We start from the raw sequence: 22,500 nt of genomic DNA on the forward strand, positions 1-22,500 counted from the left end.
CCCCTAAATGCTGAAATTAGAACAAAATAGTCTAGAATGGTTTGGGTTGGAAAAGAGCTTTAAAGATAAATCCAAACAATAAACTTCTTTTGCTGGTCTTTTATCCACTGCAATATTAATGTTAAACCCTATCTTGAGGTTTACTTGCTGGTCTGCAGTGAAGCATACCTCTGGCACATTTGCAGGTGGGTACAGAACGGCCCTTGAAACCCCTGAAGCCCTGAGGAACAGTCTGGGCACCAGCAAATCAGCTGAACACCAGCATGCGCAACCAGGGTACTTTTATTTTCACAGCTCTCCTTTGCATTAACAAACTCAAGCCCAAAAGGATTTCTTGCCACAGGCAAGGATCCACATAAACATGGCCAACATAAGCTTCCTTTCTCTGGATTCTTCAGAGATCTCATTCAGTATCGGTGACATGGGATTCCTGATGCTTCGTATAAGCGGCATCACAATTTAACAACAAATCAGAGCATTTTCTTCTTGCAAGTTAACAGCACCTCCATGGACTGAGGCGTGAGCTGGGATACAACCAGTTCTTCTAACAGCAAAGAGGGCATAGAGCATCCGCTATGCTAAAAACCAAAACCAGCTCTTCACACAATGTCAAACTGCTCCTGCACTGAAGGAGGGATGGACAAGTTGTCAGTTTCCCTCTCCTAAACTTAAAGGATATATAACAATGTGACACTTACATGTTCTCCTGAACCATTAAAGAGCAATAAACCAGCACAACAAAACCAAACTATTTTCCTAACAGTAAAAGCAACATTTATCACATGTACCAGGCACATATGGAAAGATGAAAGACTCCAAGTTCTTCCAAGCGATTAAACATTTCTGAACAAAGAAAGTAACAGCAAGGTCACAGAGAGGACCTCTGCTGCCCCCGGCAGCTGCTCCAGCATCTCCCCTCTTCTCACACCTTTTTTCTCAGGCTGGGGAGCCAGTGGAAGTAGTTACTGGAAGAGGCTAAGCGTGCAGCTGCCAACACTGCAGGTAGCGTGGTAGGAGGGAGGAAAAGTTTCCGGGATAGCCCCTGGTCAGGCAGCCCACTGTCAAAGCACAGGCTAACTGCAAGATTCCCAGGATGGTCTTTGCTCCTCATTTGCTCTTCATCTGCATAAGGAGGGACACAGAAAAGAAAGATGGTATTGACATTGGAAACTCTAAACTGAAGCTCCAGTTTAGACTGAAATATATTTTGCCTGGACCTTACCAGGTCATGGCAAGAGGACTTGCTACTGCCCACGTATTTGATGAGCCCAACACTGTATAATCCAAGAGTCTGTCACCCACTCCCCTCTCAGTGTTTCCCCCAGTTTCCCCAGAGGTGGGAAATCAGCTGTGAATTGAGTGCTCCTGCCTGGAGAACTGGGTCTCCACTCCAGACAGACAGCTCAGCTCCAAGGCACAAACAGGCACTGCCTTTAGTGAGTCATTAATCTACCTCATAAATTGGGCAAACTCTCATATGGGTGTTGTAAATTTCTTCATCATTTGGAAGATGGAAAAAGAACACCCAGACAGGGACCTTATAAGGGTTTAAAAAAACCCTTTTGTCCCTTACAGTTGAGAGATTGAGAGACTCAGTATGAAACAAACAGACCAAGGTATGAAGTGGAGAAACAAAGACTTCTGCAGGAAAGCAGCAGAAAGTCTAAAAAAGACAACAAAAAAAATCAGAGGGAGAAATAAACCTCAATTCATTTGTTCCCATTAAAAATTTAGGAATCCATTTTGCTACACAAAGGTCAAACCGATGCGTTGCACCCAGCCATTCATTACTTTCACATCTCCATCCTGCAGAAAGACCAACACTTTCATCTAGCAAAGAAGCAGCACCAGTCCTAAAATACCCAGTAGTGACTGCAAGACTCACAGCACAGTAACAGACTGCTCGGCTTTCCGCCGTGTTAACTTTAACTGACAAATCTATTCGTACTGTTATGGTTGTCCATAAATGGCATTGCCATAAGGAGAACAGAGGGATGCACAGCTTCACGAAGTTGGAGATTGTTGGAAAATCTTTCTATCTGATCAGGCTTATCTTGGCTTATTCCTCCTGGTTCCTTGGAGCACATATAGGAGGTGTAAGAGTCTTCCACTGACTTGAATAAGACAACAGGCATTGAGGACTCTTCAAGCCAATGAGGTGTCTGCAAATGTATATAAAAAACTCAGGAGAGGATGTGATTATGCATGCTTGGTTCATTAGCTGCCCTAATCTTTATTACCTCTCAAAGTCTGCAAATGGATGATTTGAAAAAACAAACCAAACAAACCCCAAAACCCACCCCAACAAAGACCCCTAGTTCCTCACAACCTTGGCTAAAAGGTAGCTTTTCATACACAGCAAGCTGAAGAGTGACAGATCATCACAAGATACAAATCACCATGTCTTAGCAAGAAATTAACATCTGTTTCACCTATCAGCAGCCCCACGCAGAACAAATGATGGCAATGACACAGGGAGTTTCTGCAAGCGAGTGGGAGCTGAGTCAGAAGAAATCCCTCTGCATTTTTGCTGAAGAATACAAATTAAAGTTTCAGGGATTGTCACACGTCTCAGCACTAGACAAGGACTAGAGCCAATGTCTGGTTTTGTTAACTCAGTACAGATGAGAAAAGTAGTGAAACTACAGACAAGCAGCAATTCACCTTGCCAACCACAGCTGTTCAAAACTAAGGTGCTTGCTGTACAGGGTTCTTCTGTTGCCAAGGCAGAAGAAAGGCATCCACCTTCAGAGGGGTGGATCACCGTTCAGAGGTGCTTCACCCATTGGTGAGAATGCACTCAGAGGATTAGCCCAGAACAACACATTTTTTTTTACACAAGCAGATTTAAGCAATTTAAATTGTCGCCCACAAGGCACTCCTGACAGACTTCTGAAGTATCCAGGAGACCTACAGTGGTTGGGTAGCAGAAATTCAGTGCCAAGAGAGAATAATTTGGGTAACAGGCATCAACAGAGTCCATTTAACCAACGACTCAGCTTGATACCTCCAGCCCACTGAAAACCTCTGCCTAACATGCAGAAAGAACAAGGTTAAAAGATAATAATTATCTCCTCTTGTTACCCATGCTATCCTTGTTGCAGTGCAGGCAGTGTCACTGACATTCCAAGGCAAAGCAGAAACAGACAGGGTGTAAGGGTGGACAATAAAAACATCTGCTCGCACTGGAAAAAGCTGGGATGGACATAATTAAAACAGGAAGCTGTTCAGTTTACAGAAGAGGCAAACCAGAGAGGATACCCTAGAAAGTGCTGTGAGGGGCAGGACGCAAGGCAGTACCTACTCTTCCTCCTGAATAACACAATTAAGAACACTACCACTGAAAAGGAAAACATGAGCAGTGAAAACTGAAAGGGAGAAAATGCCACTTGGTGATGTTGCCACAAAACCCTATGACCAAGAGATGAGCATGAATCAGAGAAACAAGGTCCTCCCATCTATCCTCATAAGCAGCTGACTGGTGCATTTTACTCCCCCTAATGGCTATAGGTAGGATTATTTTTTCCATTCCACTGTCTTCCTCAATATAAATTCTTGTCACTGCTTCTAAAGACTGTAACAGAGATCACAGCCAGGGACAGAAAATGTGCCCAGGACCTCTCCATTCCAGTTAGAAAGATAGAATCACAGAATAGTTAGGGTTGGAAAGGACCTTAATATCATCCAGTTCCAACCCCCTGCCATGGGCAGGGACACCTCACACTAAACCATGTCACCCAAGGCTCTGTCCAACCTGGCCTTGAACACTGCCAGGGATGGAGCATTCACAACTTCCCTGGGGAGCCCACTCCAGTGCCTCACCACCACAGTAAAGAACTTCCTCCTTATATCCAATCTAAATTTCCCCTGTTTAAGTTTTAACCTGTTACCTCTTGTCCTATCAATACAGTCCCTAATGAAGAATCCTTGCCCAGCATTCTTATAGCCCCTCTGTCAGATACTGGAAGGCTGCTATGAGGTCTCTACGCAGCCTTCTCTTCTCCAGGCTGAACAGCCCCAACTTTCTCAGCCTGTCTTCATATGGGAGGTGCTCCAGTCCCCTGATCATCCTCATGGCCCTTCTCTGGACTTGTTCCAACAGTTCCATGTCCTTTTTATGTTGAGGACACCAGAACTGCACACAATACTTCAAGTGAGGTCACATGAGAGCAGAGTAGAGGGGCAGGATCACCTCCTTCGACCTGCTGGTCACGCTCCTTTTGATGCGGCCCAGGACGCAGTTGGCTTTCTGGGCTGCAAGCCCACACTGCAGTCGGCTCATGTTCAGTTTCTCATTGACCAACACCCCTAAGTCCTTCTCCTCAGGGCTGCTCTGAATCTCTTCTCTGCCAAACCTGTAGCTGTGCCTGGGATTGCTCCGACCCAGGTGTAGGACCTTGCACTTGTCATGGTTAAACTTCATAAGGTTGGCATCAGCCCACCTCACAAGCACGTCGAGGTCCCTCTGGATGGCATTCCTTCCCTCCAGTGTATCAACCGAACCACACAGCTTGGTGTCATCAAGAAATTTGCTGAGGGCACACTCAATCCCACTGTCCATGTCAGCCATGAAGATGTTAAACAAGACCGGTCCCAACACCGATCCATGAGGGACACCACTCATTACTGGTCTCCAGCCAGACACTGAACCACTGAACACAACTCTTTGTGTGTGGCCATCCAGCCAGTTCTTTATCCACCGAGTGGCCCATCCATCAAATTGATGTCTCTCCAATTTAGAGACAAGGATGTCGTGTGGGACAGTGTCGAACGCTTTGCACAAGTCCAGGTAGATGACATCAACTGCTCTACCCCTGTCCATCAGTTCCACAGCCCTACCATAGAAGGCCACCAAATTGGTCAGGCAGGATTTCCCCTTAGTGAAGCCATGCTGGCTGTCACCAAACACCTTGTTGTTTTTTTGTGTGCCTTAGCATGCCTTCCAGGAGAATCTGCTCCAAGATTTTGCCAGGCAGAGAGGTGAGACTGACTGGTCTGTAGTTCCCCGGGTCATCCATTTTCCCTTTCTTGAAAATGGGGGTTTTATTTCCCCTTTTTCCAGTCATCAGGAAATTCACCTGTCTGCCACGATTTTTCAAATATGATGGACAGTGGCTTAGCAACTTTATTCACCAGCTCCTTCAGGACCTACAAATGGATTTCATCAGGTCCCATGGACTTGTGCGTGTTCAGGTTCTTAAGGTGGTCTCAAACCAGATGCTCTCCTACAGTGGGCCTACGGTCTTCATTCTCACGGTTCCTGTGTCTGCCTTCCAAGGTGATCCTATGCTTTGAAACTCACACAGTTTAGTACTTGCAGGGGACCCTACTGCTATCTACCCACCTGCCTCTATCTCACTGTACTTTAGCCCTGCACATGCTACCAGAATCTCTTCTCTCATTCTCTCAAGGTCCCTTTTCCCAGCTTGCTTTCTCTCATTCCCTTTCATGTAATAACCCTGACACTCTGATTCTTCCAGCTCTGCTCTAGACTGAGAGAACCAACTGAGAACTGACAGAACTGACTCTCCCCCTCACCCTTTTAGAAAGATTTTTGTCTCAGCCACTATCAACCTGTAGATGTGTAAGGAGCTGTGGTTATCCAAAACCATGTAGGCACATTCCCATTTCCAGCTCTGCAATGCTTTCTGCAGCTCAACAAACCTTGAGCAATACTGGCTCCTTGCTGAACCCAGAGCAGAGAATATTCTGCAAAACATCATGCTGCAGGCCCTTTTAGACTCATCATTAACCACTACTAAAGAAGCAACACCAGTGCCTCAAAGCACAGCCCAAACCACAACCTTCCCAAATCCACTCTCCTAAGGAGACATGAGCGATGCAGCCCCACAGTAACCCCCAGTTACTCCTAGCAACCTTCGAGACTGTTAATGGAGGGGAAGTAGAGCAATGAAGAAGGGCCAGGTTTGACCTATAAAGTGCTGAAACAGCCTTGCTCCCACAATACTTTCATGTGCTAGTGGAGCACTAGTGCATCAATAGCATCAGAAACAACAGCAAAGAAGAAAATGTATAGCTCTGAGTTCATGCTAACAGCCAGTCATAATTTGGCAGTCACTTAAAAAAAAGGAATACATGTTAAAGCAATCAAAGGGTTATTAAAATAATCTAAAACCAAGAATAACCCCTCTCAACAGCAACAGCTGTGAAAAACACCCTTACCTTAAACACTGCCACAAGATCTGTAGAAGTTTCACCTGTATCCTTCTGTGCAAGTTCAGTGTCTTGGTGTGTTGTTCCTGGGACACTCACTTCATACAAAAGTGGCTGCACATCATCCTGTGTCTCCTCATTATCAGACAGATGCCACTGCTAAGGAGTTGGACAAAGCAAGAAAAGGTAAAGCCAGTGTGGGTAGAAGAAAGCTGCATGCACTGGAGCAAATTACAGAACAATCAAGATCATACCACTAAAGAGTAACTGAGAGAGAAATGCAAAGGAGCTCATCTGTTCTACTCAGAAGTTTTAACATTTCTATGTGGAGAGCTTGGGCTACTTCTAAGGGGCAGAAATAACATGGAAGGACAGGAAGTTATGTGAACAAGAAATTAACTCTCACTTGAACTTTGCCATAGTAAAACTTATCACTTGGAAAGTACAGTTTTATTCAAGCAATGTTTTCTGCTTATTGCTTGCTGCCTTCCAAAAAATTTTACCACGGAGAAGTGTCCCAGCATAACAGAGCTGATACAACACAGTGTCCAGATGTTTTGCACTTAAGGAGGGTGGGAGGTAAAAAGAAAGTTGTTAATCCTGATGAGGCAAATCTAAGATCAGACAATGCAAAGGGAGTTTCCCACAGCTTAAGAGGAGTTACCAGAAAACACTAGCTAAGCAGTTAACAAGTGTCATATTAGACACATTTCATTCCAGTTCGAAATATTTTGAACTACTGAACTGCCACTGATGATCATGTTAATGATGCACCAAGGAAGAAAAGGAAACATTATGGAGAGCTAAACAGCAGACAAGGAAATGTTTAAGGTCCTACACAAAGGGAGATCTAGAGGACTGACTGCTATTTCTGGAAATGGATTCTAATAAGACCCTTGAAATCAGACATGACAAAACCACCTGAATGCATTTACATTCCTCTAGTCTTGAAATCACCAGCTATGTCTGACATTTACACAAATGGATCTTGCTATAGTTAACTAGTTAGGGTACTCTCTGTATTTTTCCATTAATGCCCCCCAAACACAATGAACTCAGATGTGCAGCCTATGTCATGTTAATTTCTTGCAAATACATATGTAAGACACTGGTTTGCGTCCTTCAGTTCAGATAATACAGCAACTGTGCAAGGCCATTAATATCTAAGATACATAGCTTTCATGGTTTCTCTAGAACAGAAACACAGTTGGCTAAAACAAAGCCTAGTTAAATGACTGCTTTACAAGTCACTAACATTACAGTAGCTTTTACTCTTATTTCAGAGAAATGTCGGAAAACAGCCATGGAGCAGGCCCACTGCTGAATGCTTCAAACAGCTGACATTTACTCAGAGGTGCTTTGGCCCCTGCAGTAAAATGTGTCATGAAAATACTACAATTTAAATAACACAGAAAAGTAGAGAGAGTCACCTGTAGCTAAGTGTTCCTGGCATTTCTAGCATTTAGTACTACATCTAGTATCTAGTACTACATTTGACTGCACTCAAGACCTGGGTTTTACTCCCTCCTTAAGCCCTCTGTTCACCAGTTTCTTCACCTGCTAAACACAAAAGGGCTTCTCTTTTAGCATGCTCTGAAATAAAAGGTGTAAAGTAGCACCAACATCTAGAGATCATTCACTTTTAGAGTTATCTTTTTAATAAAACTGTAGTTGTACGACCTTACCTACTGCATCAACCAGGACTGCAAATTGCTTCTTTCAAGTAAGTTTGGAATGAGTAAGACCCTTAATTGAAATAATATACCACTAATTCTTATGGTCTTTTTCTACATTTAAACAACACCCCAAGTTATTACACATCCTTTGCCAAACCCCAGAGATGCGAGAGGAAAATACACCACTTCTTAGCACTTTCATGTTTTGCACCGCTGGGGGCCAAGTCAAACTGATCTCAAGAATCTAGTACTGGAGTTCTCAGAGTCCATTCCCCCCCAACTGAAAAAATGTGGTGCATATGAGAGGTTGGTGAAATCACTGGCACACAGACTCCCTGAAGTCTGCAAAATGATCAGAGGACAAGCAACTAGAGATGTATTTATGGTCCACATGTAACTGTTTTTATATTATGGTTCTGCCTGCTTTTTATAAAAGCAAAACACCAACTCCACAAAAAAACTGCATGGGACTAAACGATACATGTCTACTGACCCCTGGAGCTGGTTTTACTGAGTGATAGCTACACCATAGCCAAACTCCCACCTGATCACACAGTTCATTCCCATCCAGCTTTGAAGTTGCTGTTGCGTTATCTGCATCTAGAGACTCCTGCTGCAAGCAAAGGTCTGGCTCCACCAGTTCAGCATTCTCCCAGTTCTCACGGGGCTGAACATACAAGGCCAAAGGATTCAGTTCCTTGAATCCCTAGTAGTAAACAAACAAACAAAAACCAATATAGTCAAGAAAAACATTTTGTAACTGTCACAAAGAATAAAAAAATCAGATTTCTAACAGGTTTTATGAAGAAGCATACCACCCACAAGTTAGCTCCAAATCCTTGCAGAAACTGTCTTCCTACAAATATCAGCTCCTCTCCTCTGAGCAACAAAATTACTCAGCAGTGGTCCACTCCCCCCAAAATCAGACATACACATGCAAAAACACAATCATAGCAATCCTGCCAAAACACACATTCTTTATCTGTTCATTAAAACAAAAAATAGAAGTACAGCAGACTCTAAAGCCTGACTTTCTGCTGAGATACAAAATTGTGGCAGTACCTTTTTAAGGGTTTTCATATCCACACAGTTCTTACTGAAACTGAGCTGAGAGATTTAGTGTGAGGTGTCCCTGCCCATGGCAGCGGGGTTGGAACTAGATGATCTTAAGGTCCTTTCCAACCCTAACTATTCTATGATTCTATGATTCAGACAACGACACAAATAGACCCAAATCATAAATGTTCTCACACTGGCTTACAACCTGTTGGTCCAAGGGACAATGTGCAATCTACGTGGTTACAGTGTCTAACATCGTACATTTCACTGGCAAAGTAAGAGACTTTTTAAACCAAGACCAGTTCCATAATTCAGCTTATTAATGTCAAAACCAGTCTTCAGTGCCTACAAGTAGAGGAGACCAAAATAATTTAACTATCTTGTTCCTCACTCAACTGCCTCTGCCACTATGTAGCACTACTTTAAGTTAGACAATAAAACTTAATTAACGTTCTCTGACTGACTGGATAAATCAGGGGCCTCAACTTATGGCTAACCAAACTGGCTGGAATTAACAATGGGTAGTGAAGTAACTAACACATCTCTTAACAACCTCTCAATTCCATCTCAGTTTGGCCTTATGCACAGAACATTTACAGCTATTTTACTTTTCCATTTATTTATATGAGAAGTGTGTCAATTCCAGGTGAATCTGCAATCCTAACAAGGTAATCAACTTAAAAAAAATAAAAACCTTCTAATCCACTGTTAGAAGACAGGGTAAAAATAATTAGTTCTATTAAATCAGAACATCACTGCTATACCATCAGATTCCACCTCAACCAAAACACAAGCTCTCATCATTGTTAGACACCATGGGATGCAGTCACAAAATGTTAAGTTACAAAAAAGCAGGGAATATCAGTCTTCTCTTCACAAAACTACTTGCTTCAAGCTAAAGATCTTCCCATTAGAGGCGCCCAACTGGTGTTTTTGTTTGTTTGGGTGCCTTCCAGCAGCACATGCCTCCCTCCTGACCTCAGAGGGGATGTTCTTTCCGCAGATGTCAGCATATCCTTTATCCTCCAAGACACAGTGGAAGTAGACATCCTCCTTAGTGGATGTGTCACACAGGAAAAGATGCAAAATGCCATTGACATATTCATCCACAATGCCCACAAGTAGCTTGGAATGACACAGGTTCTTGAACAGGAGAGTTGCTGCACTGGACCATGTACCCTAAAGAAGAAACAAGAATATAAAAATACTATAAACAGACCAATATCCACCACCTGAGACTTCCCCCTGAAGGCACTTGTCAAAAAGGCAGTTAAGCTAGGTCAGGCTAGGGACAAATATAGGAAAGTCAAGCAGACTGGCTTCCCAGCACTGAATACATCAAATTACCCCAAAGCCTTTAATGCTAGTTATGCTGGGAATGCCCTTTCACCCTAATACCTATTTCCAAATATGGTTTGAGGGCCAGTGATTTTATCACAATTGCTTAAAATAGATTTTTAGGTTTTGCTTTTTTTGTTTGTTTGGTTGTTGTTTTTTTTTTTTTTTAATTCCTGGGATCCTGTGATTATAAATGTTAGAAGTGTGGTTAAGTTTTCAAGAGGCTGCTAAGCCTCACTGCAATAAGCACTGTGATTCTTTAACCCTCAAAAAACCCAAAAGAAATAACTTTTAAAAGATAATATCTTTAAAAGACAGAAGCTTTCCTTCAGAGATTTTATTTCTCAGGCTTCTTGACCAAGGCTTCCCAGCACACAGGAATTTTCTTATGACCTCTATAATTCCTTGGGTATGCTGACTGCATCAAAGCAACTCACTTGAAGCTCTGTCACTGACAGAAATTTTAAAACAGAGGACTGGAGCTACCAAGGCTTCAGAAGGACCCTGGAGAATTACTGGCAGGGAAAGAAACAAGTTTCATAGAATCACAGAATGGTTTGGGTTGGAAGGGACCTTAAAGCTCATCTAGTTCCATCCACCCTGCCACAGGCAGGGACACCTTCCACTAGACCAGTGTACTCAAAATCTCATCCAAGTTCCTGGCCTTGAACATTTCCAGGGATGGGGCAGTCACAACTTCTCTGGGCAACCTGTGCCAGTGTCTCACCACCAGCTTAACAGTAGCTATCTGTTTCTGCAACAATATAAGGAAGAATATTCTGATCATAAAGAAAACAGACAGAGGAAGGCAGAGAGAGAAAGACACTTAAGCAGTCATATTCTGCTGAACTTAACAGCAGCAATTCTGCTGTAAACATCAACAGGACCTGAATTAACCTGCGTTTGCCCTCTATTTGAGGGCAACTTTTACTCGGTAGCTCTCATACGTGTCAAGAAACAAAACTGCCTGTGAACACATACCTCCACGGGTTTTACCCATGCCAAGGAACACGGGATGGCCTGAGCAGGGAGCTTCAAGTAGCACCACCTACAATACAAAGCAAAGCCATCACCATTACATCAAAGTCAGAGCAAAGCCAGGCAAAGAGAAGAACTTCCTCCTCTTCTAGGTTTTAAAATCAGCTTAGGAATACAGAGGTCCATATTGGATTTTGTACTTAAGACTAAAGCCCAGCAGCGGTTTTGGAAAACGCTTCATATCCAAGAATGGGACAGCAAAAACAGCAGTAACAATTGGTCCCCTATGCCTTCCCTTGCCCAAGCACCTTCCCATCAAACCCCCTTATGATTACCAAGTTAGGGACAGAGAACAATGATTTTTGAACCAAAGAATGCCTGTGGGCAGGCATAAATTGAAGCAAATCATAGGGAAGAAGGAAATGGGGAAAAGGTACTGAATTACAGAGGAAAACAAGTACCCCTGACACTGCAAATGTGTCCAACTTCAACTGATGTCCGTTCAGAAGGATGTTCACATCCATCCACGGAACCCAGGAAGGAAGATTAGGGAGCTTGTCCCGAAGTAACAGAAAGCAGCAAGAGGAAAGACTGAGGAGGGAAGACAGAAAGAGGAAAGGATTTAGCCCAAAGTCACAGTGAGGGAGGGATGGACAGGGCTTGTGAGCAAAGGACCTAGAGTTATCAGAAAAACAGGTCTTAAATAATGTTGCTTACATTAGCATGTAAGCAAGGAAATGCCTCAGAGACACAATTATGGAATAAAAGCCCAGATTTTTTTCTAGGCAATCCACATTCTGGGATGTCTTTCTGAAGAAAGACAAGCCAGTCAGCCTTACCTCAATACCTTTGAAGGCAGCAGAACAACTAACCCTGGGAACCATTACAGGGACATGAAGGACAAAGTGACTGGGAATGGCCAGTGTGGATTCACCAAGGGGAAGTAATGTTTAACCCACCTGACAACCTTCTATGATGAAATGACTGGCTTGGTAGGTGAGGGAAGAGAAGTGGGTATTACTTACCCTGATTTCTATCAGGCTTTTGACACCATGTCCTGTAAGATACTCATAGGAAAGCTAATGAAATCTGGGCTGGAGGAGCAGGCAGTGAGGTGGACTGAGAACTGGCTGAAGGGCCAGGTTCAGAGAGCAGTAATCAGTGGTACAAATCTGGAGGGCAGGAACTAGCAATGTTACCCTGGGGGTCATGACTGGGTCCAATACTGTTCAACATCTTCATTAATTATGTGGGTGATGGGCCAAGACTACCCTCAGCAAATCTGCAAGTAAAAACCATCTCAACATGATCCTGGGCAGCCCGCCCTATATGGCCCTGCTTGAGTGGGAAGGCTGGACAGGATGACCTCCAGAGATCTCTTCCAACCTCAACCATTCTGCAGTCCTGGATCATTCTACAGTTCTGTGATTTACTTACTTGAGGAATCTCAGCCAAGACTTTCGGACAACTTCGAGGTTTCCGTAATCAGGGTAGAACACCTCCACATCTTTGTCATTGATCACACGGTGGATGATAACACGGTACCACCATTTCGAGATCATTACACAGCAAAGCTGTCCAGGCTGTACTGAAGACTCAGGCATGATATAACGATCAGAAACAAGTTTATTTGAGTAACAGTGTCTGCAAAAGATCAGAATGAGAAACCATGCTTTGTAGAATGCAGGAGATGAATACAGAGAAATATACAGGGCTTCAGAAGAATCCAGATTTCTCAAAGTGCTCATGACATGAATTTTCAGGACTTGTTTTAATAGATCATTTACCTCTCAGTTCTGACACACTCAAACTGAAATGGCAATTAAAAATGCAAACCCAAACTTCTAACATTTTAACTGTATTCTTGGGTTCCAACAAGAAGTTAATTAATGAGGATTAATCAGAAGCTACATACAACTATTCTAGTCATTAATGACATTACTTTGACATGACAATGCTTCCCATGAACCAGGTCCCGGTGTACTGGCTCACATACACAGTACGTCTGCAGACTCTAATCACATTTACACGTGCCCCACAGACATCAAGCATTTGCTTTGGCACACAATTAACAGCACTGTTGTGGTGGAACAGAATTCTAAATGCATAATGTAGCTGACACAAAGGCACTGACAGGATTTTGCTTTCAAATATAGGTCGGACAAAGGCCTGTTACCTGTTGCTTTTGGTAAGTGTTGGAGATGGGAGTAAAAGCCTTAACTGAGTACATTAACCATAGCAGCACAGACAACAGAGAGGTGCAAAGGAACCTTAATGTTCCTTTCCAGGCTTTTGAAGTTTAGAACTGTCTAGGACACAGCCAAAATACAGTGAATTGCTATTAACCATATTTATTGCTTGCAAGTTAAAAGGAATGGGTAGGCATTAACAGCATATGTTTCAGTACAGCACTGGCATCTCTCTATTAAGTAATCAAGCCACCAGTGACCATAACCAACATCTGGGTGCCATTTTCCTTCAGTACAAGCACACACACGAGTAGCAGTACTGAATCAGGATAGCATGCTCGCACCTCATGTCAAACATCATATCCTGCAGTTTATCAGATGTTTCCTCGCTGCATACGTGAACGTAGAACTGGCCAGGAGAGACAATTACTTCCACAAAGACTCCCACCAAACACCTTCTCTCCAGTGGTGGTAAACTGCAAAGACTTCTGTCCTGCACAGCATCTGGGGGTATTTCTGGAGTCATTATCAATTTGTCTAGTAGGGACTGCTCCAAATACTGAGTCTACAAAGGAATAAAAGGAGGGTGGCACTCAAATGTCTTGTCATGCACTGAACACACATAATTGTCCTTTCCACTTCAAAAAAAAAAAAAAACCAAAACAAACAACAGTTCTGCTTTTCTGGGGAAGTTACCGAGTATCAGATAATCCCAACAAACTGCACAAACTGGGATTAAAACTTCCCCTGTGACAGAAGCATTAATTTTCACATTCTCCATCTTTCCTCCTTCTTTCTTCCCTCTAGTTTAAAGAGGGGCGCAACAAAAAAACCCTTGCTTGAATTCCTGCAAGGAATAAAAGAGAAGAATTGAAGTCATGTAACATATTTAGAAAAAAAGTATTGAATAGGTATTGCTAGAAAAGCAAAACCAACCAAGTATCTACACCAAAAAACCCCAACAAAAACCAACAACAAAACAACCCACAAACAAAACATGGCAGTTTGTTGGATTTTACCCCAAAGGTGCTATTCCTATGTTCCATGACCATGAAAGAGTACATGACTGAATTAGCAAAACTACCTGAAAACAATTCAAAAGTGACAAAAGGCACAAATGCATCCCACTTTCACACTAAAGCTATTTTCCAAGGATAAAAACAAACAAAAAAGAAAAACCAATCCTACAAATTCTGTTCTTTTCTCACTCTTGACAATTGTACCTGAATGAGCCATTAGCCCAGCTTACAATTCTGTGTTAATTCTTTTACTCCCGAAAACATTATTTCATTTGAACTAATGTGTGGATGGGAACCTTAATTAGACATCAGCTGCTTTCACTGCTTCAAAAGCTTTCTCTTGTGCAAAAAAACAGCACTCATCCAATGATCAGAAGTCAAAATTATTTCAATTTTACTCACCTTGAACATGTTACAAGTTACCACTGCATTATACACCAGGCAAGGTATGGTAAATCTGTCTTCCAGCACACACACCATTGCGTGTATGGCTACATTCAATCGCAAACAATGGGGTTTTGCAATACAAGTTCTTTCAACCATTTTTTGAAGAAGAAGCAGACGAGTTTTCTGCAGACTGAGCAAGGGCTAACATCCTTGAATTTGAGTTAAAAGTTTTGACTAAAACACTGACTTAAACAGTGAGTTAACATTTTTGAGTTAAAGAGCAAGTGAGGGAATCCTTGCCTGAGCAGCAGCATCATCTCTAGAAAATACCCTTACATTTCACCCCATCCAGAAAGGGACATTTTTTCTCCGAAAATGCTCTTCATATCAGACTGTTAAAAGCACACATGATCTTCATAACCTAGCTCATACACTGGTAGCAACAACACACATTTCTTTGAAAGATGTATTTAAAAACATGCTCACAAAAAAGGAACAAATTTGTAAAAAGATAAACCAACAGAACACACTGCAAAACTAGGCTTACAAGAGGCATGGCCCGTGAGATAAACTCCTTGCCTTGTGCTGGACTGGAAACTGCCAAGATTGGTGCAGATGACACATTCTGCACAGGGCAGCGAGAAAAAGATGCCAAGAGCAAGAGCAATATATACTTTACCCTTCTCAGGGCCAAGGAGATTGACTCAGCCCTTGTTCCTCATTTGACCCTTACAACACTTCCATTATCAGTCTCTCATGACTGGATATTTGGACACCTTGCAGCATGACAGGAATGAGGTCTCATCTTTCCCCCTCCACCTTGCAGCATCCCAACAAACAAGTGTTCACTGCATACCCAAAATAACACATTTCAACCTGCTTTCCTCCTTTTTTAGGGCATTTAAAAACAACAAACAAAAAACCTCCACAAAAACACACACCCAAAAAAACAAACAAACAAAACCACAAAAAAACAACCCAACAAAACCAAAACCTAGCAAACTTGGTGTTTCACGACAAATACTGGTTGGACAAACATCTTCCAAGACTGCTCCTGCTAGGATCCTTAAACCGGTTCCTTTGCAAAAAAATCTGAAGCTACCTGGACCATAACCCCCATTTTTTCACCCTGCCCACTATCAGACTTTGTTTGATCTTGGGCAATTCCCTAGACTTCCTTATTCTCTGGACTTCATCACACCAAACTAAAATTTCTTTAAAGGATCAGAACAGCCTGCCAAAAACCTCTATAAAGGGTATGCTTTATGAAGTGCCACACAAAGTCCAAGTCATAGTCCCAGACTCCTAGGTTCATTCATACACAAAACACCAAAGCAGGAAGAACACCTAGGACCCTTTCCTGACCTATGTGCTCCAACTGTACAGGTGCATACAGCCATAAGATGAGCTTGGCTGACAACGCTCATTATTTCCTTTACTTTCATTACCCTTCTTTTGACAGTAGGATGATTTTCCTCAAGAAAAAGAAGGCTTAAAGATACTTAAAGGGAAAAAATAGAGAGGACACAAACAAATTCCTCCAATGAGGTCTGGCAGTTCAGACCCTATGTACTGTTCCTTCTCCATCCCCTTCTAAACATATACTGCTATAAAAAAATCCACAAAACCAAAGCAAACAAACAAACAAACCACTCAAAGTTTCCCAAGTCCCATCAAATAGGAGAGTTGAGACTGCAGGAATTAAGGTCTCTGAGGGCCAAAGACTGTTGGTTAATATTCAAGGATCACCTACTGCAAGCATCCCAACTAGAAGGAAGTGCAGCAGGAGGGCCAGGAGACCTCTCTGGATAGATAAGGAGCTGCTGAGGAAAATGCAAAGGAAAAAAGAGGCTTATAAAAGCTAGAAGCAAGGACAGGCCACCTGCCTGGGTGTTGTCTGGGAAGCTAGGGACCAGGTTAGGAAAGCTAAGGCCCGGTTAGAATTAAACTTGGCTAGGGATGTTAACAGGGATTCTATAGGTATGTAGCAAATAAAAGACTAGGGACAACATGGGTCCTCTCCAGAAGCTATTGGGAGAACTGGCTACCCTGGATTTGGAGAAACCTGAGGTTCTTAATGACTTTGCCTCAGTCTTCACTGGCAAAGGCTCTGACCACACCACCCAACTCTTGGAAGGCAGACACAGGGACCATGAGAATGAAGACCGTAGACCCACTGTAGAAGAGCATCTGGTTTGAGACCATCTTAAGAACCTGAACATGCACAAGTCCATGGGACCTGATGAAATCTATCTGCGGGTGCTGAATGAGCTGGCAAATGAAGTTGCTAAAGGCACTGGCCATCATATTTGAAAGATCGTGGCAGACAGGTGAAGTTCCTGATGACTGGAAAAAGGGAAATATAACCCCCATTTTCAAGAAGGGGAAAATGGATGACCTGGGGAACTACAGACCAGTCAGTCTCACCTCTCTGCCTGGCAAAATCTTGGAGCAGATTCTCCTGGAAGGCATGCTAAGGCACATGAAAATCAACAAGGTGCTTGGTGACAGCCAGAATGGCTTCACTAAGGGGAAATCCTGCCTGACCAATTTGGTGGCCTTCTATGATAGGGCTGTGGAACTGATGGACAGGGGTAGAGCAGTTGATGTCATCTACCTGGACTTGTGCAAAGCGTTCGACACTGTCCCACACGACATCCTTGTCTCTAAATTGGAGAGACATCAATTTGATGGATGGACCACTCGGTGGATTAAGAACTGGCTGGATGGCCACACGCAAAGAGTTGTGGTCAGTGGTTCAGTGTCCAGCTGGAAACCAGTAATGAGTGGTGTCCCTCAGGGACTGGTGTCAGGACCGGTCTTGTTTAACATGTTCGTCGCTGACATGGACAGTGGGATTGAGTGCGCCCTCAGCAAGTTTCTTGATGACACCAAGCTGTGTGGTTCGGTTGATACACTGGAGGGAAGGAATGCCATCCAGGGGGACCTTGACGCGCTTGTGAGGTGGGCTGATGCCAACCTTATGAAGTTTAACCATGACAAGTGCAAGGTCCTACACCTGGGTCGGAGCAATCCCAGGCACAGCTACAGGTTGGTCAGAGAAGACATTCAGAGCAGCCCTGTAGAGAAGGACTTAGGGGTGCTGGGTAATGAGAAAATGAACATGAGCCAGGTAACGGGTTCAAACTTTAACAGGGGAAGTTTAGATTGGATATAAGGAAGAAGTTCTTTACTGTAAGAGTGGTGAGGCACTGCAATGGGTTGCCCAAAGAAGTTGTGAATGCTCCATCCCTGACGGTGTTCAAGACCAGGCTGGACAGAGCCTTGGGTGAGATGGTTTAGTGTGAGGTGTTCCTGCCCATAGCTGGGGGGTTGGAACTAGATTATCTTAAGGTCCTTTCCAACCCTAACTATTCTATGATTCCCCACCTCTGTCACACAGCTGCTTGACACTTAAGCCATACCTACTGCAGCACGGGAGATTCCACACAGCTAGTCTCAGAACAAAATTACTGAGGTCCAGTTACAATAAAGTACACCAAAAGGTATAACGACTATTATCATGGAGCAAGATGATGCTTAATTGACCCCAGATGATATACAACACGGATCTCAAGACCAGAAAGAGACCCAGTTTGTATGGCATATAAAGCTATATACCAGATCAGTATGAGTTTAGTCACCTCCAGGCTCATCCAAAACAGGTACAAAACTCTTTGGAAGCAGCAGCGCATCAACAATGCAAACTTAACAGAAACAAGAGCAGAAAAATAAAGAGTATCACTCCCTGGATTAAGACATGAAAGAACTACAGATCGCTTGTCCAGCCACTTACTTGTTTGAGGCCATCACCCAAATCTACTGCTTGTGTTTTCACTGGCTCTGACTTCTCTTCTGCTGCTAGATAACAGCTCTCTGTCTCACAGATGGGTTCCAAAGGAGACATCCTAACTGCAGTTGCTCCTGCAAAGATAATAATTTAGCTGTTATTCTTTGTTGGAGTGATGCAGTGCTCCGTATTAAGCAGAAAGAGAAGACAAATGAAAAGTCTGAAAGCACTGGTGCTGTTTCCCTCACCTCTGGTACCATTCACAGCCACCAGTCATGAGTATTCACTTCAGAGGCACCATTCACTATGCTAATACATCAAAAGAAAACAAAACACACTTGCTTATGTAGGCATACTAACGGTTAAATCACTTACTAGAATGATGCACAGACAGAACAGTTGAGAATTTGACAGGAACTATATGTGATTTTCTGCCTTCTCTCGTGCTGACGACATCTGCAGTCTCTTGTTTTGTGGAATATTGCAGCTGTGCCTTTCAAACTAGTGCTAAACTTTCACTCTGAAAAACTGCATTGGAAAGGCTTTATCAGCCTGCAGAGCAGACGTTCAGGAGATCCTTCTATGTTTGCTACCTGTTGCTTGGAATTACTAGAAATTCCAGTCCTACACACACAAGCAGAAAGTCCATAGTTTGAATGAGCTAAACATCCCTTCTTTCACCTCATACCAAAAAAAAGTGGTAACCTACAGAAAACTTCCAGTTGAGCTCTCTGCTACCAAAACAACTCCCCTGTGACAGCTGCTTCTGCAGTACCCCACAATCCTTCTGTGCTAAAACCTACGGGAACCAGGACTACAGCAACTGGAAATGCAGTAACGCCCTCTTGAAACACAGTTGCTTGGCGACAACGCTTGTGAGACACCACCACCTCATCTTGAAGAATCTCTTCCTGCGTCTCACCTTGTGGCATCTCTTCCCGGGTCTCACCCTGTGGCATCTCTTCCCACGTCTCACCGTGCGGCATCTCTTCCCACGTCTCACCCTGCGGCATCTCTTCCCACGTCTCACCCTGCGGCATCTCTTCCCACGTCTCACCCTGCGGCATCTCTTCCTTCTTTATCTCACTTGCCAGATGCTTCTCCAGGGTCAGCAAGGAACCTGCTTTTGTCTGCTCAACCACAATGATATCAGACACACTTTTCAGGACTTCAGACATGGAGAAAAATCCATATTGTGTGTACTCAAACACCCGGCCAAAGCGTCTAAAGAAGGCATTATGAAAGTCCAAGAGCAGAAGCGGTGAGGAACTCAGCAGATCCTGCAACTCAGCCTTCACCGTTGCTGGCAGGGTGGGAGCCTTGCCCCTCCGAGGGAAACTCTGTGGATTCTTATGGGAAGAAATAGCATCTGTCCTCACAGCAGCACTCTTCCGCTCCTTAGCACTTCTCCTCTGTCTAGCAACCAGTTTGGCAATTGCTTTGGTGGTCTCATCTGCAATGGCTACAACAGAAAGAAATAAACTATTAGACTACCAAAACAGCAAACCATTAAAAGCTCTACAAAGGCAAAACTCCTTTTCATTCCTAATCCCTCCACCTTTTCCAGAAGCAGGTGTCTCCTTCAAAAGCAATCACACTAAACTGTGGCTGATTTACAGCAGGGAAACCACTTTTCCTCTTGCTTTCAAAACTGGACTGAACCACTTTTAACAGACAACAGCCAAACTGCACCCTTATCCCTATAAACCTAGATCCAGGTAAGAGGGCAATCAAATCCTTAACAAAGGATCAGAAGAGGAGATCCAGCTGCTTGCAAGTTTTGGTGGGAAAACAGTAAATGGCTCATTGCTCCCCTCAGCCAGAATCACAGTAAACCCTCACAGCATTTGCCCAGGCAAGGTCTCCCTGGACTTACTATAGCAACCAACAATTTCCACCTACCACTTGTTTCCCAACAAAAAGGAAATGAAAATTAAAAACATTCTCTGATATAGACTAAACCTCCCATGGGGTCAGGTAGGGAAATGTGTCTGAGAGGCCTCATCCCTGGCTTTGGCTCCTGCTGTACTATGCATTTACAGGAACAGTGAAGCTTACCCATTCTAGTGTACCCATAAGAAACGTTACTGCAGTTTCTAAACTAAGTGCATAATGCAAAACGTACAAAAGTAACTGGAAGCTGCTGTGATTTTTCTGAGGAAGAAAAAGCAGACAGGAAGAAAAAGCAGATAAAAAATATACGAAAAAACATTAATGAAAATAAATAGACCTATAGGAGAAAAAAAAAATACAGAGATATGTGACTTAAAGCTAGCTTTAGGAATTCATCCTGCACATCCCTGCTTTGGAGCATCACTTCATACCAGTATGTGGTCCCAAATAATTCCTCCACCCATAAGGAAACAATATCTCACCTTTGAGGATAAAAGTGCCTTTCCCACAAGTATAGATTCTGACAACTTCAGGCATATCTGCCACCAGCTCCAAAGTGGACTGGAAACCCAGGTCATGTACAGGAAGTGGCTTGCCAATCATGGCCATGTACTCGTGCTCCAGCTGAGCTGGGGTTAAGCCCTCCTTGGCAGCCATTAGCAGCGATCTCACCTCCTTTTTCAGCAGCTCCATAAGCTGTCCCTTCTTTGACACGTCTGGCCTAAAGGGGAAACAAAAGCAAGCAGAAGACAAGTCAAACCACAGCAACAGCAGCACAGGCAAAAGACTTTTTATCACTTAGCATCTGAAAGCTGGGGAGGGGAGAACAGTACAAGCAGCCAGGGTCACCAACAAACACTACCTCCCTGTATTTCCTTGCTCACACCCCTGGAGCTGCCGCCCTCCAGCACCCTCGTACTCAAGCTGGCTCCTCCTGCACTCACTGCCTCCTCCCATGTGATTTCCCCTAAACCCGGGCCTGCAGATTCCCCCTCTGCTTCACAGGGTCGCTGTCCGACGGGACAACAGCGATTCCTGCAGCCCTAAAACACAACTCGAGAACCCCCAAGGCACAACGCCAACGCCAACGCCAACGCCAACGCCACACCGCCCGCACCCGCCGCCTCGCCCACCACACTCCTCTGCGCCTGCGCGCTCCTTTTCCCGCCCTTCCGGGGCGCGAGGGCGAGGCGGGTCCTCCCGTTTGCAGCGGGGCCGTGAGGGCGCCACCGGTGGAGTGGTCGGTGGCCGGGTGGCCTGTGCCCAGCGGCCCGCCGGGGGCTTGCACGGAGCTGCAGCCCCTGCTTTCTGAGTTTAAACGTCAGGTGTGTCTCCCTGCTGACAGGAAACGTTAGCACATTGCTAAAGAGCCACGCACAGAAAGGGAGCAGTCCCTTTAAGGTGGATACTTAAACCCCAACGCTATTAAGAGTGTTTTCTGGTCCCGTTTAAGAGGAAAAGGTACAGCAGAGACGCTGGGTGACTTTCCCAAGGCCAAAGAGCCTGGTAAACTGTCGTGCAGTATCTGAAGGTGGGCTATAGGGATGCTGGGGAGGGACTCATTAGGGACTGTAGTGACAGGACAAGGGGTAACGGGTTCAAACTTTAACAGGGGAAGTTTAGATTGGATATAAGGAAGAAGTTCTTTACTGTAAGAGTGGTGAGGCACTGGAATGGGTTGCCCAAAGAAGTTGTGAATGCTCCATCCCTGACGGAGTTCAAGACCAGGCTGGACAGAGCCTTGGGTGGCATGGTTTAGTGTGAGGTGTCCCTGCCCATGGCAGGGGGGTTGGAACTAGATGATCTTAAGGTCCTTTCCAACCCTAACTATTCTGATTCTATGCAGTGGCTGTTCCCTGAGGGCTCATGGTCATGTGAGAAACCCACTCAACCGTGCAGTTAATTTCCAAACAGGTATGCTTCAAAATGACAAGGGCCTGAGGCTGTGGCTTTCGGGATGGCAAAGGTTGCAAACCCGTTAGCACATGCTCTCAAAG

General features: G+C 44.0%; 1 protein-coding gene across 7 annotated transcripts; it reads right to left on the minus strand.

The window, feature by feature from the left end:
* Positions 1-264: 264 nt before the first annotated feature.
* TDRD5 (tudor domain containing 5) lies at positions 265-21,153 on the minus strand. Of its 7 annotated transcripts, none has more exons than XM_062602299.1 (11): positions 20,986-21,153; positions 19,587-20,072; positions 18,617-18,744; positions 13,870-13,979; positions 12,663-12,869; positions 11,229-11,295; positions 9,888-10,088; positions 8,395-8,556; positions 6,184-6,333; positions 1,949-2,162; positions 265-1,122 (listed from the first exon to the last, which is right to left on the minus strand). In XM_062602299.1, exons 1-11 carry the CDS (start codon positions 21,110-21,112, stop codon positions 923-925), a joined length of 2,052 nt encoding a protein of 683 aa, XP_062458283.1. In that variant the 5' UTR covers positions 21,113-21,153; the 3' UTR covers positions 265-922. The 7 variants fall into 7 exon arrangements, with proteins under 7 accessions (XP_062458283.1, XP_062458282.1, XP_062458284.1 ...); XM_062602298.1 differs by having other exon boundaries at positions 1,949-2,114; positions 13,759-13,979; XM_062602303.1 differs by having other exon boundaries at positions 968-1,122; positions 2,001-2,162; positions 13,759-13,979.
* Positions 21,154-22,500: the final 1,347 nt, after the last annotated feature.

The sequence above is a fragment of the Pezoporus occidentalis genome, unplaced genomic scaffold, assembly GCF_034315485.1.
Source record: "Pezoporus occidentalis ecotype Australia unplaced genomic scaffold, CSIRO_AGI_Poc_V1 ctg76, whole genome shotgun sequence".
Lineage (NCBI taxonomy): Eukaryota > Metazoa > Chordata > Aves > Psittaciformes > Psittacidae > Pezoporus > Pezoporus occidentalis.

What these genes read in the sequence shown, in the direction of transcription:
- TDRD5 (XM_062602298.1), bottom strand. Translation starts at nt 21,112, where the DNA reads ATGGCCATGATTGGCAAGCCACTTCCTGTACATGACCTGGGTTTCCAG. An exon ending in AGGCACTTTTATCCTCAAAG is followed by an intron (nt 20,073 to 20,985) that starts GTGAGATATTGT and finishes TTTCTGTTGTAG; the next exon opens with CCATTGCAGATGAGACCACC. An exon ending in TCTTGGCTGAGATTCCTCAA is followed by an intron (nt 11,296 to 12,662) that starts GTAAGTAAATCA and finishes TTTGTATTGTAG; the next exon opens with GTGGTGCTACTTGAAGCTCC.